This window comes from Triticum urartu, chromosome 2, assembly GCF_003073215.2.
Source record: "Triticum urartu cultivar G1812 chromosome 2, Tu2.1, whole genome shotgun sequence".
NCBI classification, from domain to species: domain Eukaryota; kingdom Viridiplantae; phylum Streptophyta; class Magnoliopsida; order Poales; family Poaceae; genus Triticum; species Triticum urartu.
In genome coordinates this window covers 582,429,724-582,450,745 of record NC_053023.1, presented here as the reverse complement: position 1 = coordinate 582,450,745, position 21,022 = coordinate 582,429,724, and the positions used below count along the sequence as shown (strand labels likewise).

Sequence of the window (21,022 nt, the reverse complement as noted above, 5' to 3'; positions counted from 1 at the left end):
CTGTGTGTTTGCATTGGTTGCGGCCATCACAGCTTGCCATGCCTCTGGAGGAGGTGGAGGCGGTGGCGGATCAGGATTCGGAGTCGTGCGCATTCCTTCACCGGTGAAAGGCACGGTTCTGAAAGTATTTGGTATTTTGGTCGCCCGCTACCAGCCAGTCTACCCTAGACCGTTGCCTTTGCATTATCTCTTCACGTAGATATAGTTCATGCAATAGCTAGCTCCTGTTCTTTAATTCTTTGCATGTCGGCTTTCAGATGTTTTATTTGCATGCGTACTGAGCCAAACACTTCCTTTCCCCACTTATGCATGCTGCCTGACACCCGTCCCAATTTCTGCAACATGTCTTTCATGTCGCTAGCCTTATGGCCATCCGCCTCCCACAACTCTTTCACCATACCCTCATAATCTTCATGTCTTGTCCACATCTCCTCGTACCTAAACCGCCGTTGTATATTTGGCCTGCATTCTGCTTCTTCTCGTACACTCATAACCAAAGCCAAATGGTGTCATGACATGCTGCACCGTCGACCCCGAAAAAGAAAATCAAAAGGTGGAATAGACACCTATTTGAAATCAGCTTAGCCGCCGAAGTTCAATTTGCATTCAAGCCATTTTCGTTTCAATTGGCTGAAGCATGTTCAAGTGTACCTTAGTGATAAAGCTGATTTTGCGAAACAACTTTGCCAGTGAAGCAAATCCACAGATGATTCGAGGCCAATAAAAACTGAAATAAACATGCCGTTAGTGCTCTAGCTTAGTTTTCTATTTCTTTTTCTTTCTATGTGACGGAGTAAACGAGGAGAAATGATAAAATCGTATCTTTACACAATCCAACACATTTTATTAAAGGTTGTACATCACTCATCAACTAATGAATCAAGCTTATATTGTTAAACCATTCTGTAACGAGGAGTACTTAGCTAAAGCAGGACTAGTAGTAGATTACAGTGTATCAAATACTCGCCCTGTATAAGATACGTTTCATGAATATACTGAGCACCAATACAAAAGTTCTTGCGTGGAGAGGTGGGTGGTGGCGGCTCAGCCAAAGCCGTCCGTTCCCCAGCACCCGACGAATTTGCTGCCGCCGCACGGTGCGAGCCGCGACGCACGTGACCGAGGCTCGGTCGGTCTAGAACCATCGGAGGCGGAGTGCGAAAGCCCACGAGGCCCAGGCCACGGACGGACGGGACGGACGGCGCAGCGGCCGAGCCGAACCGGGCATGCGGCACGCCGCCGCATTGGGCGCTGGTGCCCCACCCCGTCGCCTCCTCCTTCCTTTCTTTCCCTGCAGAGTCAATGCCCTGGTCAAACCTCCGCCCGAGCATGTCTTCCTCCTGCCCCTCCTAAGCTTCCGCCCCCTCTGCTCCCCTTCCCTCCCCCCGCCGGCGCAGGCACCCGCATTCCCCTCCCCTCCCCGCCGCAGATCTCTCCTCCCCAACCCCGCCATGGACGCCCCGCCCGCCTCCACCTCCGCCTCCGCCGCGGGATCGGCGTCGGACGCCGCCGCCGAGGCCGCGCCGCGCCGCCCGGCGGGGCACCGCCGCGCGCAGTCGGAGATCCTCCTCGGGGCCTCCGCCCTCCCGGATGACCTCACCTTCGACGCCGACCTCGGAGTCGTCGGGGAGGGCGGGGGTAGCGGCGGCGGCGGCGACGAAGATGACGAGGACGAGTACGAGGAGGACGAGGAAGTCGGCGGCGGCGGAAGCGGGGGCAGCCGGATGTTCGAGATGTTCCTCCAGGCCGGCGGCAGGCTGTCCGAGCCGCTGGACCCGTCGCCGTACCCGCAGCCGCCGCCGCCCGCGCGGCCGCGGCACCAGCACAGCATGTCGATGGACGGCTCCACGTCGTTCGGGTCCGCCTCCTCCGGGGTGTCGGGGAGGCACGGCGCGGACGCCAAGAAGGCCATCTCCGACGCCAAGCTCGCCGAGCTCGCTCTCGTTGACCCCAAGCGCGCCAAGAGGTGAGACGCCAGTCTCAGTCTGAGAACCCACTTCCGTTGCTTCGTTGCTATTTTTGGTCTTTAGGGATTCGCGCAATATTGGATATCGAATTGCGGCGGTTGACAGGGACAGGTTACATGGATTCTGCTTCTTTGAAAAGGAGTCCAGTCCCAGGTACAAAGTGTGAAAGGGGCGAAAGTTGTGGAATCTCGAATCTAGTATGTTTTTCCAGAACAGTCAGTAATCATATGTGATCTTGCTGCTCTTTTTTTGGCCTGATTGATTGAAACAAAACATGGGACTGGGGACTGTCTATGTACAATTTTGACGATAACGAGACCGTCTATAGTTCCAGTATATAGCTTACTACTAAACATATATTAATCTTCTTTGGTGTGATACGCATTTTAAAATATGCTGGTGAATTGGTGATGTATGTGAGTACAGCATTTTCAGGCAATAAAAACGACATAACCCTTATAATTTGTTCTTTTTTTAATCAAGTATCGCTATATGTGAATATATGTTATGTGTGATTAATTGTCAGTGGAAATCTTATATCTGATTTTATTGCACTACCTTTTGTTGGAGGGAGGTCACATCAGAGCACAGAGTTTCACCATTGTAATTTAGTATAGCCTTTTTCACCAATGGTAATTTAGTACAAGCATTGCAGTCTATGCAAGTTAGTTAGTCTGTTAATATTATGGGAGTAACTTCTCAGTGTGTTTCTTTGCTAGAACAATCTGGATGTGTCTTTGTCATGTGATTTGATTTGACTCCAGTTATTTGTTCCAATTATTTGGTGTTATTCATTGTGTGTGCCTTTAGGGGTTAGTGTTTATTTCTTAGATTGATTTTTCTTAATGTCTACCTTGTTGAAACATTTTAGGATCATGGCAAATCGCCAGTCAGCTGCTAGGTCAAAAGAAAGAAAGATGCGCTACATTGCTGAGCTTGAGAGGAAAGTACAGTGTCTTCAAACAGAAGCAACTACACTATCAGCTCAGTTGTCCCTGTTACAGGTTAGTTATTGGGCTTTACCTTAATTTAAGTTCTTGCACATTGATATGTGTTAGATGGTTTAAACCTGGGTTTGGCTGAAAATTGCTACTAAATCTCAGGAATGGTCGCCAGAAATAGAAAATGCTTAGGTATTCAAATGAACGCGTGCCTAACTGCCTATGCTATTTTTAGCATTTAATTAGAATTTCCAACCGCTGACACTGTTTTGTTCAGTTATTGAATGTTTTGCCAATTTTATGGAATACCTTTTATGTCTGCGTATGGTTACTAATTTGTGGGTTTTTTGGCATGTTAACTCCAACAACTTGTTAAATAAACCCGAAAATGACAGGCATTATCAATATATCATACACAAGGTTCTGAGCGAAGGTGAGAAGTAGAAAACGGAAATTACAAGGTAGGGGGTGTAAGAGAATATGAGCCCTTCAGCGGTAACGTGGCCACGCGCGCTTATCCATCTTGAATCTGTGTTCCAAATATTAAGATCAGCAATGGCCATCAGTACAGTCTTGACGATGACCAAAGGAAAGGAGACTGCTCCTGCTAGCGAGGTAGCATTCCGCGTTAGAGATCAGTGGAGTGAAAGTAGAGAGATGGAGCTTGGTTGGGCCGCTGGGGAGGCCATGAAAGCACATCGCGACTAGAATCAACAAATAGGGAGAGACAGGATCACCTTGACGCAGGCCATTCTCAAAAAGTACCAAATCCCCTGGCACGCCATATGGACGTCTAACTAGTGAAGTTGTTGGATATGGTGCAGCTGCAGCCCCTATATCACCAACTTGTATTTCTGAATCTGTTTGTTTGAGCAGTCATTATTTATTTTAGTTCTGCAAATTGTTTATGTCTTAACATATTATTACCAGCTGTAAATAATTATCGAAAAGGAGGTTATACCCCTGGCCTCTGCATCGATTGATGAACATAGCCATGTAATTTTTTTAGACAATGGAAGAATATTCTCCTATCTCTGCACCTGGAAGTGCACACAGCCCATTATTACGTTATTGAACAAGTCTTTGTTTAAAAAAAGAGAAAAAAGCAATAAGCGCCAACAGCTTGAGACTCATACTATCTGTATTCTGCCGATATGTATTGTTAATATTCTGTAGATTTTCTAGTTGTTCAAAGAACTCCCTCTTCGGTTTTCCATGAGTGATGGGTTTTGTATTCTACAGATACATATTATTAATATATATATTTTCAGTAAGTCCTTGTTTAAAAAAAGTGATAAAAAGGTAAAAAGCAACAAAGGCCACCAAGAACTCACTATTTGAATTCTACAGATACATATTGTTAATATACTGCAGATTTTGTAGTTACTCAAAGAACTAACTCTTTTTGGTTTTCCATGAGTGATGAGTTCTGTAGTCTACAGATGCATATTGTTACTACACTGCAGATTTTGTAGTTTTTCAAAGAACTCCCCCTTAGATTTTCCATGAGTGACGAGTTTTGTCTTCTACAGATACGTATTGTTAATATACTGCAGATTTTGTAGTTATTCGAAGTACTTCCTCTTTGGTTTTCCTTGAGTGTCAGGTCTTGTATTCTACAGATACATATTGTCAACGGACTGCAGAATTTGTAGTTACTCACAGTACTTGCTCTTTGATTTCCATGAGTAATGAGTCTATCCCTATTTGTCTGTATGATACAGAGAGATACCAGTGGTTTAACAAATGAAAATGGTGATTTGAAGCTGCAAGTGCAAACAATGGAGCAGCAGGTCAGGCTGCAAGATGGTAAGGTTTTCTTTGTACAGCAAATTCGAAATTAATACAAAGATATTTTGTTGATGCCATGCTCATTTGACGCCATGTTCTTCCATAACTGCAAATAACTCGATGTTCTGAATTCTACATGTCTACTTGCTCTCAACACAGAAAACTCCGAGTTTGATAGTACTCCCTCCATTCCAAAATAGATGACTCAACTTTGTACTAACTTTATACTAAAGTTAGTACAAAGTTGAGTCATCTATTTTGGAACGGAGGGAGTATTCGCTTGGATTTTGAGTCCTGATTTTTCTTGATCATCTAGAGACTGAACAGCCATTTTCGGTCTTTTCCTATTCAATCTACACGCCAGAGTTTACTTATGTTTCATTTTTGGCTATGTTAACTTTGTTCCAATGTTCCCTACCATCTTTGGTAACTGTTTCTTTGGTTACATGCAGCACTGAACGACAGACTGAGGGACGAGGTTCAGCAGCTGAAGATCGCAACAGGACAGCTTAACGCCAACAATGGGAACCTGGGGAATTTCGGCGGTCTGTCCTCGTACGGAGTCAACCCACAGAGCTACCAGCGAAGCCAGATGCAACAACAATCTCTTCTGGCTGCTCAGCAGCTTCAGCAGCTCCAGATCCACTCCCAGCACCAGCAGCCCCAGATGCACCTGCAGCAGCAACGCCTTGCCAGTGTCCGGCAGCAGCAGCAGCAGCAGTCGCAGCTGCGTCCGGAAGCACTGCCATTTCCGGGAGACCTCAAGATGAAAGGAATTGCCATGACAACCCATGTGCAGAATGCGGGCCCGTCCCCTTTCGATGGGCGCGCAAGGAGCGAGCCGTGAGAAGCGGCGCAGGTAGGGTACATGTCAGTTGCCAGTAATAATAGACTTGCGTTGTACTCGTGCCTGAGTCGAGTCGAGTGGCTCATGCGTAGGCTAGTGCAGTGTGTAGGTAGGTGCCTAGATGTCTGCAGCAGTCCTCTAGAATGTCGACCCCATTCAGTCGCAAGCTTGTTGCAGAACTGATGAAAGCAGAGTGTGAGTACTTTTTACCAGCCGGAGTGTTCCATCTGGAATTAACCATAAAAAGTTAAGTTGGCGTCCGAAACCTTTCTCGAATATGGTGCTAATGCAGAGTGAGAGACTGATAGATGAAGCTGAACCATGTCGGCTTGGCGTCTGTGCCAGCCAGAGCAAATAAAATGCTTGGTGGAAACAATTTCTATTCTGGATGCACCTTTTTTTTGTTTCCTTAGAATGCATGGCCTAAATTTTGCTGCTGAGTTGATGTCCTGTTATGGGCTTGGATCTCTTTCAGCAAGATCGAATGATTGCTGACCAACATTTGCAGCCTTCCAGTACATGTTTTCATTGTTCTCTCAGTGGGGAAAAGCTCAGGCGTGAAGATGAAGGCACGCCATTCGAGATTTGACCAAAGGGCTGTCCTGATGTCGTGAATCCATCATGGAATGGAATAAAATCGATCGATGTACATACATGTAAAAGGAGGAAGAAAACTCGAGCAATCTACCAAGCAACCAAAAGGCGGGGAGGGTACAAGAATAACAACACCACGTACCAATGTACAAATATGAATCAGAGCGTCCGGCTAATTAGGCTCAGCGACATGAGTCACTCCTGTCCCGTATCCTATACCGCAAAAGAATATATTTTTTCAACAGAATCCTCAAATTCGCCATCCGCCCAAGCTGCGAGGTGAGCTACCACAAACAACGCCGTTCGGTAGTAGCCGCTCCAAATTAACTCTCTCCATGCGGATCGCCGCCTCCATGTAGGATGATGAAGGGTGAGGGTGACGGATGGGTCATCAGTCGTCGTCCTCGTAGTAGCGCTTGAACTCGAAGGCGGCGACGGCCATGATCCAGACGGCAACGAAGACGCCGTAGGAGACGATGTAGGCGCTCACCTCCCTGGCGATGGTGAGGCCGAGGAAGACGTTGGCCATGGCGAGCAGGATGGCCACGCGCCCGATGTTGTGGTGGTACCAGTTCCAGAACCGCCGCACCTTGGACGTCTTGTCCGGCCGCGCCAGCACCGCCGTCACCTGCGTGTCCATCAACCAACACAAGCAGCAGCGTAAGCAGATCATCATCGTGGTTTCACCTCTCTCTCTCTCTCTCTCTCTCTCTCTCGGGAGAATGTTCTTCTGCCGTCCTCAAGAACATGCATGAACGCGACCGACAGTGTGTACTATTCTCGGAGGAGTCAACGAATGGAAGCATCAATTCTGATGGCAAAAACATCACGGGGCATGTGGAAATTACACTTAACTAGCAAGTCGGATTCACAGTCAACATCTACTACAGTACTACTACTAGAAACTAATAAGCTGGTAAAATTTCTTGCTGTTCCAGGCTTGTGTTCCCATCCCACACAGCACATGCCATTCTGGCAACTCAAATGATTAGATGCCACAGCACATGTATCCAGCCAGCCAAGGAGCCAAAAGTGGACTCAGATTAGCCAGCAATTTCCACACAACCACCGCCCCATGCTCTTAAGATTAAGGTTAATCCAGTAAAAAAAGATTAAGGCTGATCTAATGAGGCTCATACTCAAGAAGAATTCTGTGCGGCGTGCGTACCTGGAGGCATGCCATGGACAGGATGGAGATGCCGATGACCTTGTGCACCACGATGTTCTTGAGCCCGTCCCCGTTGAGCCGGAAGCCGAGGACCACCGCCGCGATGCCGATGAGGAAGCCCAGCCCCTGCACGGCGATGTGGCCGTAGAACCAGTACGGGTCCTGCCGCCGGAAGTAGCGCGCCACCATCATGCCCATCGGCAGCAGCACGCCCCACCCCATCATGGACAGCAGTCCGTGCCACCTCTTCGCCGGGAACCCGTCCTCGCCCGACTCGCCGCCGGCGCTGGACGGCGACGCTGAACAGAAACCAGCCCACAGATCCTCCTCAGTTAGTAAAAAAATGTGTATGTACCGGAGAAAAGAAAAGTAGCGGTGGAATTAATAATGGATGTACGTACCGGAGGCGAACTTGAAGGAGCGGGAGCCCATGTCGCGGTGCATCTGGATCGTGTAGTCGGAGGAGGAAGGGAGGCTGCCCTCGTAGCCCACGGAGTAGATCAGGTACGGCTGCGGGCGGTCGGTGCTGAGCTCGAAGGCCAGGTAGAGCCGACCGGACTTGGACACGGCGACGGTCCGGTTCCTGACCAGGGTGAGCCGGCCGTCGTCCGGCGTCACGGCCTCCGGGCTCCTGCCCTGCAGGTAGTACTGCTTGGCGGCGCCCTTGCCGCCCGACGACCAGCCGACCATGGCGCTGCTGCCCACCATGCCCCCCTTGCCCGAGAACCCCACCGCCACGTAGGATCTCTTCTCCGGCGCCGACAGCACGAAGCTCCACTGGCTCGTCCCCGTGTTCTTGTACTGGCGAGTGGCGACACAAGAAGCATTCCGGATCAGATCAGGCGGCCACGGCTTGATTGCTGGAAAACACAGACCAGAAATCCGCAGCAATGCGGTGAGAGAAGGCGTACCCTGAGGATGAAGTCCTCGTCCTTCCAGAGCGTGATGCAGTGGAAGGCGTCGGTGTCGAAGGGCACGAGGCGCGCCACCTGGAGGTCCCCGTCGCACGAGTCCGACTTCTGGTGGCTCGCCGCGAAGCAGAAGCCCAGCAGGCAGAGCAGCGGCAGCAGCAGCCGCACGGAGGAGCAAGAGGAAGCCCCCATTGTCGCGTCAGTCAGTCTAATCCTCTCTCTCCCCGAGCTTCCCGCTGCACAGATTGGCGGTGCTGTGCCTTTCTTGGGTTTGGCACCGCGGCGGACGCGGAGGGAGGTCGGACAAGATTGGCGGTGCTTGGAAGGGAGGAAATGGCCAAGGCTCCGCTGCCGGTGCTGGGGGCAGTTTGGCAGGTCAGAGGATGCTGCTGCCCTCCAATCGAATGCCGTAGCGATGTGCCAGTATGTACATATATCCTCCTCCCTCCCTGACTCCCTCCCTCAAGTTGCGGTGTCCTTGTGTGTACATGGATATATATCGTGCTGTGTTGGGATGGCTATTGGCTGGTGGTTAAGGTTCACCTACAGCTACAGGGGGCGCACATGCATTTTTCCATGGCAGCCAATCCTTGCACCGCCGTTTGCAGCGGGGTTTTCCGCTTGATGTGATTGCAGAAATGAGAAAGAAGACCCACGTTTACCAATTACCACCAAAGCTACGCTGGCTCCACTCTGATAAAGTCTTTGCTTGGCCCATCTCCCGTACTGTCATTGGTACACAGTTCTGCAGTGGTAGTAGTAAGTCGAGCATGGCCACGCCGACGGCACCTACTACCACGCTCGCAGTTAACCCGATGAGAATGCCGTTGCTTGTGACCGCGGCACCAATGATGAAAAACGGCCAAAATAGAAGCCAATCCATCGTCGGGCGCCAGCATGTCGCTTGTCCTGTAGAGGTGGGTTACACGAGCAGGGACAAACCGGGAGCGCCACGCAACGACGCCGCGTACGTGTATGCATGTGTACCGGCGCGCGTCCAATCAGTGGGCTAGCCAGCCAGTAGCCAAGCAAAGCGGGCGGTGAGCTTGCACAGCGAGGAAGGGGAAAGCGGGGCGCGATCCGACCACCGGGGATGGGGCACGGGGAGGGGAGGGGGAAAGGAAGGGCGGGCGGGGGCAGGCTGGTCCAGATGGTTATTGCGTCCGGGCACAGCTCATGCTCTGGCTAGCTGCACGGGCTGATTAAAGAACGGGGACGAGGAGATGCCGGGCGCACATGCGGCTCCTTTGCCAGTGTGGCGCACACCGATCCGTCGGTTTCGAACGGCGCGTCCCTCGCTTGCCGAACCGTCCGTGGCGGCAGACCGGCCGTAGTGGTGTGCAAGTCCGAACCTGGCCTCAATGCTTTGATCCTGGAGGGATCTTCATGGCATTGATTTGGTTAGGGTTTGTATTTGTGTATTTGAATGCTGTGGTTTCTCCCATGAAAGAGGAGGTGAATACATACATTCACATACACGGGTTGATTGGTCAGTGGAACCGAATGCATGGTGAACCAATCATCTAAGAGCAACTCCAACGCGCCGACTCAAATGAACATACGCTTTGTTTGGTTTTTTTGTCCGTTTAGGTCGCCCGCCCGCTCGGCGTGCGCCTTCTTTTTAATTTGAGTCGGCAATGCGGCCAACACGCCAACCCATATCTGCCCGCGTGGCCGGCCTGCCGCCGTTTTTCAACAAATATACATATATTTTGCATAGTTTCGCAAGCAAACAAAAATAGCGTAGTTCCACAACACAAATAAATATATCATAGCTTACAACCTGAATAAAAAAAATGTCCCAAATACATTTTTTAAAAAGATATATCTACTGGTTGCCAATATGAGTGTAACACCCCTGTGTCCTGAGCTACATTAACCTCTTCGATTAAGCTAAGCCATTATATTGAACAATGCTTAATCATCTTGATCCATATCACATTTCAAATTCCACTTTGAATTCAAATTCAAATTATAAGTGAAATAAAAAAATTCACAAACATGAAAACTAAAATGTTCATAATGTGGCAAATAATCCATAGATAATTATGGTGGAGAAAATAACATTTTATAAAGTGTTTAAATGCCCTAAAATAATTAAAGCATGGGCTAAAACAATAATTTACATACTTTTTAAATTATAAAATTTGTAAACTAATTTATTTAAGTACCAAACTTTTTGTGGCAGTGGCTTATTTTAAAACACTAATAGTGGTGCAAGTTTTATATTATATAAGACTAATTTATTTTAAAAGAAATAGAAAACATAAGCTAAAATAAAAAAGAATATGAAATGAAAAAAAAGAAAAAGGAAAAACCCTGCCCCTGGGCCTTAGGCCATAGGGACAGGCCCAGTGATGACCCACAAGTATAGGGGATCTATCATAGTCCTTTCGGTAAGTAAGAGTGTCGAACCCAACGAGGAGCAGAAAGAAATGACAAGCGGTTTTCAGCAAGATATTCTCTGCAAGCACTGAAATTATCGGTAACAGATAGTTTTGTGATAAGATAAATCGTAACAGGTAACAAGTAAATAAAGTAACTAAGGTGCAGCAAAGTGGCACAATCCTTTTTTGTACCAAAGAACAAGCCTGGACGGACTCTTATATAAAGCAAAGCGCTCCCGAGGACACATGGAAATTGTTCTTAAACTAGTTTTCATTATGCTCATATGATTCGCGTTCGTTACTTTGATAATTTGATACGTGGGTGGACTGGTGCTTGGGCGCTGCCTTTCCTTGAACAAGCCTCCCACTTATGATTAACCCCTCTCGCAAGCATCCGCAACTACGAAAGAAGAATTAAGGTAAACCTAGTTATAGCATGAAACATATGGATCCAAATCAGTCCCTTACAAAGCAACGCATAAACTAGGGTTTACGCTTCTGCCACTCTAGCAACCCATCATTTACTTATTACTTCCCAATGCCTTCCCCTAGCCCCAAATAATGGTGAAGTGTCATGTAGTCGACGTTCACATAACACCACTAGAGAAAAGACAACATACATCTCATGAAAATATCGAACGATACCAAATTCACATGATTACTTATAACAAGACTTCTCTCATGTCCTTAGGAACAAACATAACGACTCACAAAACATATTTATGATCAAGATCAGAGGAGTATTAATTATCATTAAGGATCTGAAAATATAATCTTCCACCGGATAAACCAACTAGCATCAATTATAAGGAGTAATCAACACCACTAGCAACCCACAGGTACCAATCTGAGGTTTTGGGACCAAGATCGAATACAAGAGATGAACTAGGGTTTGAGAAGAGATGGTGCTGGTGAAGATGTTGATGGAGATTGACCCCATCTCGATGAGAGGATCGTTGGTGATGGCGATGGGTTCGATTTGCCCCTCCCAGAGGGATGTTTCCCCAGCAGAACAGCTCCGCTGGAGCCCTAGATTGGTTCTACCCAGGTTCCGCCTCGAGACGGTGGCGCTTCGTTCCGAAGGCTTCCTTCTTGATTTTTTCTAGGGTAAAAGACACCATATAGAAAAAGATGGGCACCGGAGGCCTGTCAGGGGGCCCACAAGGTCGGGGGGCGCGCCCTCCACCCTTGTGGCTGGCTGGTGGCCCCCTCTTGTAATTTCTTCGCCCAATATTTTTTATTTATTCTAAAAGCATGCTCCATGAAGTTTCAGGACTTTTGGAGTTGTGCAGAATAGGTCTCTAATATTTGCTCATTTTTCGAGCCCAGAATTCCAGGTGTCGGCATTCTCCCTCTTCATGTAAACCTTGTAAACTAATAGAGAATATGCAAAAGTGTTGTGATATAATGTGTAATAACAACCCATAATGCAATAAATATCAATATAAAAGCATGATGCAAAATTTACGTATCACCCAGCACCTCCCCCGTTGTCGTCTTCCTCCCCTCCTTCACTGTTCGTCCAACCGAGCCCGCGGTCGGCCCCCCGACTGATGTCTGCTAGACTACGTCGGTATTTCCCCAAAGAGGAAGGGATGATGCAACACAGCGACGGTAGGTATTTCCCTCAGTGATAAGACCAAGTTTATCGAACCACTAGGAGAACCAAGCAACACTACGTAAACAGCACCTGCACACAGATAACAAATAGTCGCAACCCGACGGGTTAAAGGGGTCGTCAATCCCTTTCGGGTAAAGGCGCCAGAAATTGGCAAACAGACGTGATAAAAATATGATAGATGAGATAAATAAATCTCGAATAAAATAAATTGCAACAGGGTATTTTTGTATTTTTGGTTTAATAGATCTGAAAATAAAAACAAAGAAAAATAGATCGCAAAGGAAAATATATTAAAGAAGAGACCCAGGGGCCGTAGGTTTCACTAGTGGCTTCTCTCGAGAAAAATAGCAAACGGTGGATAAAGGAATTACTGTTGGGCAATTGATAGAACTTCAAATAATCATGACGCTATCCAGGCAATGATCATTATATAGGCATGACATCCAAGATTAGTAGACCGACTCCTGCCTGCATCTACAATTATTACTCCACACATCGACCGCTATCCAGCATGCATCTAGTGTATTAAGTTCATTGAGAAACGAAGTAGTGCAATAAGAACGATGACATGATGTAGATAAGATCTATTTATGTAGAAATAGACCCCATCTTGTTATCTGTAAAGCAACGATACATACGTGCCGGTTCCCCTTCTGTCACTGGGATCAAGCACCGTAAGATCGAATCCATCACAAAGCACCGCTTCGCATTGCAAGATAAATAGAACAAGTTGGCCAAACAAAACCCAAATATCGAAGAAGAAATACGAGGCTATAATCAATCATGAATATAAGAGATCAAAGAAGACTCAAATAACTTTCATGGATAAAAAGAGATAGATCTGATCATAAACTCAAAGTTCATCGGATCCCAACAAACACACCACAAAAATAATTACATCATATGGATCTCCAAGAGACCATTGTATTGAGAATCAAACGAGAGAGAGAGAGGAAGCCATCTAGCTACTAACTACGGACCCGAAGGTCTACAAAGAACTACTCACGCATCATCGGAGAGGCACCAATGGACATGATGAACCCCTCTGTGATGGTGTCTAGATTGGATTTGGTGGTTCTGGAACTTGCGGCGGCTGGAATTGATTTTCGTTGAGTCCCCTAGGGTTTTTGTAATATTGGGGTATTTATAGAGTAAAGAGGCGGTCCGGAGGACACCCGAGGGGGGCACAACCCACCAGGGCGCGCATGGGCCTCCAGGCGCGCCCTGGTGGGTTGTGCTCCCCTCGGAGCACCCCCCCCCAGGCGCTTCCTCCGACCCATTGGATGTCTTCTGGTCCCAAAAAAATCCACAAAAAGTTTCACTGCGTTTGGACTCCGTTTGATATTGATTACATGCGATGTAAAAAACATGCAAAAAACAACAACTGACACTTGGCACTATGTCAATAGGTTAGTACCAAAAAATGATATAAATTGACTATAGAATGAATGTAAAACATCTAAGAATGATAATACAATAGCATGGAACAATAAAAAATTATAGATACGTTGGAGACGTATCAGCATCCCCAAGCTTAATTCTTACTCGTCCTCGAGTAGGTAAATGATAAAAACAGAATTTTTGATGCGGAATGCTGCCTAACATGTCGTCTCATTTTCTTTATAGCATGGACATTTGGACTTTTATATGATTCAAAGCAATAGTCTAGTTTTGACATGAGACTTAAATACTCGAGCATATCAACAAGCAACAATGTCTTTCAAAATATCAATGCTAAAATAAGTTATCCATTCATGAAACACAATCACGTATTAGCTACATCCAATGCTCAAGTACGATCATAGTGCCCCCTAGTTGGTGCTTTATAAGAGAAGATGGAGACTCAAGTAAAAAAATAAAAATTGCATAAAGTAAAAGAAAAGCCCTTCGTCGAGGGAAGTAGGGATTTGTAGAGGTGCCAGAGCTCAAAGCGAAAATTGAGAGATAAAAACATTTTGAGAGGCATACTTTTCCTACCAACGAAAACGACTTAGAGTTCCCCACACTTTCCATGCTAGATATATCATAGGCGGTTCCCGAACAGAAATTAAAGTTTATTCCTTTTTCCACCATACTTTCACCTTCCATGGCTAGCCGTATCCACGGGTGCCTTCCATACCAACACTTTCCAAGGAATTTATTATTTGACAACGTAAAGTAATTTCATTTTTCATTTCGGGACTAGGCATTCCTAATACCTTTGCCTCACTCTCGTGCAATGACAAGTGATTAAACACTCATCGTGAGAATAACACATCTAGCATGGAAAATATCGGCCACCCCTCACCGCCTCGCGAGCGGTACAAGCACACAAAAGAGAAATTTATTTTGAAAATTAGATATGGCACATACAAATTTGCTTAGAATGGCAAAAGAATACCGCATATAGATAGGTATAGTGGACTCATGTGGCAAAACTGGTTTAAAGGATTTTGGATGCACAAGTAGTGATCATACTTAGTGCCAAATGAAGGCTAGCAAAAGATTGAGAAGCGACCAAGTAAGAAACGAATAATCTCATAAGAGAGCATTGAACATAATTAACACCGAATAATGCACCACAAGTAGGATGTAATTTCATTGCACAACTATTAACTTTCATGCTTGCATAGGGAATCACAAACCTTAACACCAATATTCTTACTAAAGCATAATTACTCATCAACATGACTCACATATCACATCATCATATCTCAAAACTATTACAAGGAATCAAGTTTATTTTGTCCAATGATCTTCGTGAAAGTTTTTATTATACCCTTCTTGGATATCTATCACTTTGGGACTAATTATTATGTGTTTCTTTTGATAAGATCAAACAAATATAAGTGAAGATCATGAGCTTAATATTTCTTTCTCTCAAATTAATTTAAGTGAAGCAAGAGAGAATTTCTTCAAAATTTTACTAACTCTCAAATAGATCTAAGTGAAGCAGGAGAGCATTTCTTCAAAAATACTAAAGCACACCATGCTAAAAAAGATATAAGTGAAGCACTAGAACAATTCCATAGCTCATACAAATTTAAGTGAAGCATAGAGAGCAATTCTAACAAGTCATGGCATAATTTTGGCTCTCTCAAATAGGTGTGTCCAGCAAGGATTCATGACTAAGAACAGAAAGCAAAACAAGCAAAGACTCATATCATACAAGACGCTCCAAGCAAAACTCATAGTATGTGACGAATAAAAATATAGCTTCGAGTAATATACCGATGGTCGTTAGAAGAAAGAGAGGATGCCACTCGGGGCATCCCCAAGCTTAGTTGCTTGCTTCTCTTTGGATAAATAGCTTGGTATGCCATGGGCATCCCCAAGCTTAGGCTCTTCTTACTCCTTATTCCTTCATCCATCATAAGATAACCCAAAACTTGAAAACTTAAATCACACAAAACTCAACAAAACCTTCGCGAGATTCGTTAGTATAAGAAAATAAATCACTACTATAAGTGCTGTTGCAAACCAATTCATATTTTATTCTTGCATTATATCTATTGTATTCCAACTTTTCTATGGCAAAAACTCTTCAAAGAAAACCATAGAATCATCAAAACATGCACACAACATAAAGAAAACATAATCTGTCAAAAACAAAGCAGTCTGTAGCAATCTGGGTGTTTTGAATACTTATGTAAATCCAAAAATTCTGAAAAATTAGGACGACCTGATAAATCTGTATATTAATCTTCCTAAAAAAGAATTTGTATTTTATCATTCCCTGGTTAAAAATGAAAATTATTTGCGTGAGCGCGAAAGTTTTTGTTTTTCAGCAAGATCAAGTCAACTATCACCCAAGAAGACCCTAAAGGCTTTACTTGGCACAAACACTAATTAAAAAACAAAAAACACAATCATAACAATGGAATAATTGTGCAAACATTCAAGAACAGGAAGCAAAAAGCAAAAATAAATTTTATTCATTGGGTTGCCTCCCAACAAGCGCTATTGTTTCACGCCCCTAGCTAGGCATAAAACAAGGATCTAAGTTTTGTCATCTTTGTTCTCCAAGTCTTCAATCAAGCACTTAGAATTTTTCAGAAATTTAGCATATAATTTTTTAATGATAATACACCTAGGAACAAATTTAAAGAAGTCATTCTTGCCCAAGGGATCTCTTATAACTTCAACGAAATTCGGGTGAATACTAATCATGTTAAGATCCTCTCTACTATTATTACTAGAAGTTGCACCCATGTTCTTTGTAACTTGAGGAATCTTGCCAATCTTTACGGGAGTTTTTTCAATAGTTTTAGCAAAAGCAAAAGTCGTACTTAGATTATTAAAGATTTCTTCTAGTTTATCAATCTGAGATGGGCTTTCTTCAATTCTTTCATGAATTACGGTCCCCTTTTATTTTAGCAACTTAAAAACTTCTCCCGCTTTTGACCCAATTTTAGTAGAAAAATCATGTATTTGTTTATCCAAGTTTTCATTATGCTCTTCACTAAGCATTTTCTTTTCAATAGCATCCAATCTTTCCATAACATGCTCAAGAGTCAAAGTTGTTTCATTAACTTAAGAGGTGGTGAACCCACTAAATTTCCCATAGCATTAAAAGCATCAAGAGAAGGACACATCAAGAAATTTCCACCGGTAATCGTATCAAGGACGAACCTATACCAAGTGGTGATGCCCACATAAAAATAGCGAAGAAGAACAACAGTAGATTGCTTACGGATAGATCTATTATGAGCATTGCAAATCCTATACCAAGCATCCTTTAAATTATCTCCTCCCCTTTGTTTAAAGTTGAGAACCTCATTATTGGGAGTGCAAGCAATAGAGGAAGAACTATCCATAATGACAAAAGTAGCAAACAAGATTGCACACAAAACAGATCCAGCAAAACGGTGAACGAAAAAGAGGGCGAATAAAACGACAAATTTTTGTGAAGTGGGGGAGAGGAAAACGAGAGGCAAATGGTAAATAATATAAATGAGAGGAGATGAGATTTGTGATTAGGAACCTGGTAGATGTTGATGATGTCTCCCCGGCAACGGCGCCAGAAATTCCTTTTGATGTCTACTAGACTACGTCGATATTTCCCCAAAGAAGAAGGGATCATGCATCACAGCGACAGTAGGTATTTTCCTCAGTGATGAGACCAAGGTTATCGAACCAGTAGAAGAACCAAGCAACACTATGTAAACAACACCTGCACACAGATAACAAATACTCGCAACCCGACGTGTTAAAGGGGTTGTCAATCCCTTTCGGGTAACGGCTCCAGAAATTGGCAAACGGATGTGATAAAAATATGATAGATGGGATAAAGAGATCTCGCAAAAAATAAATTGCAGCAAGGTATTTTTGTATTTTTGGTTTAATAGATCTAAAAATAAAAAGCAAAGGAAAATAGGTCGCAAAGGCAAATATATTAAAGAAGAGACCCGGAGGCCGTAGGTTTCACTAGTGGCTTCTCTCGAGAAAAATAGAAAACGGTGAGTAAACGGATTACTGTTGGGAAATTGATAGAACTTCAAATAATCATGATGATATTCGGGCAATGATCATTACATGGGCATGACGTCGAAGATTAGTAGACCGACTCCTGCCTGCATCTACTACTATTACTCCACACATCAACCGCTATCCAGCATGCATCTAGTGTATTAAGTTCATGGAGAAACGAAGTAATGCAATAAGAATGATGACATGATGTAGACAAGATCTATTTATGTAGAAATATACCCCATCTTATTATCCTTAATAGCAACGATACATATGTGTCGGTTTCCCTTCTGTCACAGGGATCAAGCACCGTAAGATCGAACACATCACAAAGCACCTCTTCCCATTGCAAGATAAATAGATCAAGTTGGCCAAACAAAACCCAAATATTGGATAAGAAATACGAGGCTATAATCAATCATGCATATAAGAGATCAAAGAAGACTCAAATAACTTTCATGGATAAAAGGAGATAGATCTGATCATAAACTCAAAGTTCACCGGATCCCAACAAACACACCGCAAAAAGAATTACATCATATGGGTCTGCAAGAGACCATTGTATTGAGAATCAAACGAGACAAAGGAAGCCATCTAGCTACTAACTACGGACCTGAAGGTCTACAAAGAACTACTCACACATCATCGGAGAGGCACCAATGGACATGATGATACCCTCTGTGATGGTGTCTAGATTGGATCTGGTGGTTCTGGAACTTGCGGCGGCTGGAATTGATTTTCGTCAAGTCCCCTAGGGTTTCTGGAATATTGGTGTATTTATAGAGTAAAGAGGCGGTCCGGGGGCACCCGAGGTGGACACGACCCTCCAGGGCGCGCCTGGGCCTCCAGGCGTGCCCTGGTTGGTTGTCCTCCCCTCGGGGCACCCCCAGGCGCTTCTCCGGCCCATTGGATGTCTTCTGGTCCAAAAAAATCCACGAAAAGTTTCGCTGCGTGTGGACTCCGTTTGATATTGATTACCTGCGATGTAAAAAACATGCAAAAAACAGCAACCGTGGCACTATGTCAATAGGTTAGTACCAAAAAATGATATAAAATGACTATAAAATGATTGTAAAACATCCAAGAATGATAATATAACAACATGGAATAATAAAAAAATTATATATACGTTGGAGACGTATCACCGACCACCTCGCCAGGAGAGGATAAGGGCACCCCCCTGATGCCTCGAGCTCCTCCCCTTCCACTACAAAAAAATACACTTCCGTGATGATACGTGTTTGTCACAGTAGGTCGCTTTTTTTTGTCATGCATGTACATCCATGACGAATTTATGACAGAATCAAGATAGTCATACCTGTGCTGTCGTAGAAGTGTTCCATGACATTACCAAAATTATCATCACGGAAGTGTTCACTTCCATGACGATAAATCGCGCATCATAGAAGTGCTTTCGTCAAGGGTGAACGACACATGGCATCCACCATAACGGAACGCCGTTAAGCTATTGGGTCGGGTTTTGGATCCGATAACCCGTTAACAGCCCCGACCAATGGGAAATTTCCACGTGTAAAATTCTTATTAGCCGGGCGAAACACGTGTCAGCTCGTCAGTGGGTCAGATAGGCGCCTATGATACGTCGACACGTGGCACGGCCCAACAGAGGCCCATTCATGTGAAAAGGCCGGCCCGTTTGACTTGGTCAAAAGGTGGCGGGCCGGCCCATGGAAAGCCTGTTAACGGCATGTTCGCAAATAGCCCATTTACAGCCCGCCAACCCAAGGCCCGTTACGCCCTATCCGAATTAGGCCCAGTAGCGTCATCTGGGCCATCCTATATGATTCCAGCCCGTTTTCACTTCTAGCCCATGTATGGCCCATGACATCTTTCGGCCCATATGAGGCCCTATGTAACTCTTGGCCTATTAACGACCCGTGGTGAAACTGGCCCGTAATGAATAGTGTATCACTCTACACCCATTAACGGCCCGTGGTGAAACTGGCCCGTAATGAACAGTGTATCACTTTATGCCCATTAACGGCCCGTTATTCCATTGGGCCATTTCCAGCCCATGTTATCTTTCGGCCTTCTCAGAGCCCATTTATTCTTGGGCTCATTTCCAGCATTCATTTACTTACGGCCCGTTACTGTCATTTTCTGCTTGTGGGCCAAATTCAGCCCGTGGTTACAGTCAGCCCGTTTGTGGTCCGTTAATACATTGGGCCATTCTCATAGCGTCATCAAATACGGCCTATTAACGATGGCCTGTTACGGTCGGCCCATGAACGGACGATTCCAACTCTAGCCCGTTTACGGCCATAATGCGGCCTGTTATTGGCCCATGTTTGGCCAATCGATCATACGGCCCGTATAAGGCCCATTGATGATACGGCCCATAGAAGGCCCACTGTTTCTATGGCCCGTAGAAGGCCTACTGTTTCTACGACCCGTAGAAGGCCCACTGTTTCTACGGCCCGTAGGAGGCCCAGTGTCACTACAGTAAATATTAGCCCATGGTTATTGTGGCCTAGTTTAAAAAAAGGTTATTGCAGCCACTAGTTAACCGCGGAAAAAGAACTGCAATGACTACAAGCAAACAAATAAACAAGACAACAAGGAAATAAATAAGCAAGCAACTAACGCTAGGCTATCACGGCTATTACACATACTACATCCATTGGGCATCAAAGTTCGCCACCAGTGCAAATATAGGGAACAAAGCAACATATCATATACACTGGTCGTCAAAATTGGCCACCAATGTAAATAAACGCGGTAGCAAAACAAGAGCATAACTGAAACAACTTCAGAAGAGCTCAAGAAACGTCATCCTGGGTATCCACCATGCTGGCAATAAGCTTAGCAAGCTGATTAGCTTTGTCCTGTTTGGCGCTAAAATCATCCAACGCTTGCTGTTGCACCAGAAAGTATGCATCTGAATGCTCCAGGAACTTCCGCAGTCCTTCCGCTTCTTGTCGCAGCACAGCTGATCGATGTCTTTCAGCTTGTAGTTGAGACTCAAGAAACCAAACTGATTCAGACAGTGAGTTTGAATAGCTTGTGCAAGCGGTAGTGGCCAGTAACTCCAACACTAAACCAAGACAGGATGTGTCACTATCCTGAACCTTATATATATTACTTCCTTTACCGTTGCTTAATAAGGCACTCTTCCCCAATATTCTGTCAGCATTCTAAAAGAAGAAACAAGCAGACACATAACAAGTTTAGCATGTACTAGTATATGAAACTCATTTCGGTGAACCAGTTCATTAGTAAGGTGGACAGGATTAAACTACCAAGTCTTCTATTGCCAAGTACTAGTACATAATAAAAGCATCAAACAAACATATATCTATGTCCTATGGTAGCAATGGAATCTTAAATTA

The 21,022-nt window shown here is 44.9% G+C and overlaps 2 protein-coding genes across 2 annotated transcripts; one reads left to right on the top strand and one right to left on the bottom strand.

Moving 5' to 3' along the window:
• The first annotated feature begins 966 nt into the window (after positions 1 to 966).
• LOC125538926 (transcription factor RF2a-like) lies at positions 967 to 5,931 on the top strand. Its single transcript, XM_048702241.1, has 4 exons — positions 967 to 1,966; positions 2,839 to 2,971; positions 4,633 to 4,717; positions 5,152 to 5,931. The coding sequence occupies exons 1-4, from the start codon at positions 1,227 to 1,229 to the stop codon at positions 5,544 to 5,546; spliced, it is 1,353 nt and encodes a 450-aa protein (XP_048558198.1). The 5' UTR covers positions 967 to 1,226; the 3' UTR covers positions 5,547 to 5,931.
• A 221-nt stretch (positions 5,932 to 6,152) lies between these two features.
• Positions 6,153 to 8,695, bottom strand: LOC125538927 (cytochrome b561 and DOMON domain-containing protein At3g07570-like). Its single transcript, XM_048702242.1, has 4 exons — positions 8,220 to 8,695; positions 7,710 to 8,109; positions 7,309 to 7,607; positions 6,153 to 6,768 (listed from the first exon to the last, which is right to left on the bottom strand). Exons 1-4 carry the CDS (start codon positions 8,409 to 8,411, stop codon positions 6,532 to 6,534), a joined length of 1,128 nt encoding a protein of 375 aa, XP_048558199.1. The 5' UTR covers positions 8,412 to 8,695; the 3' UTR covers positions 6,153 to 6,531.
• Between the last annotated feature and the right edge of the window lie 12,327 nt (positions 8,696 to 21,022).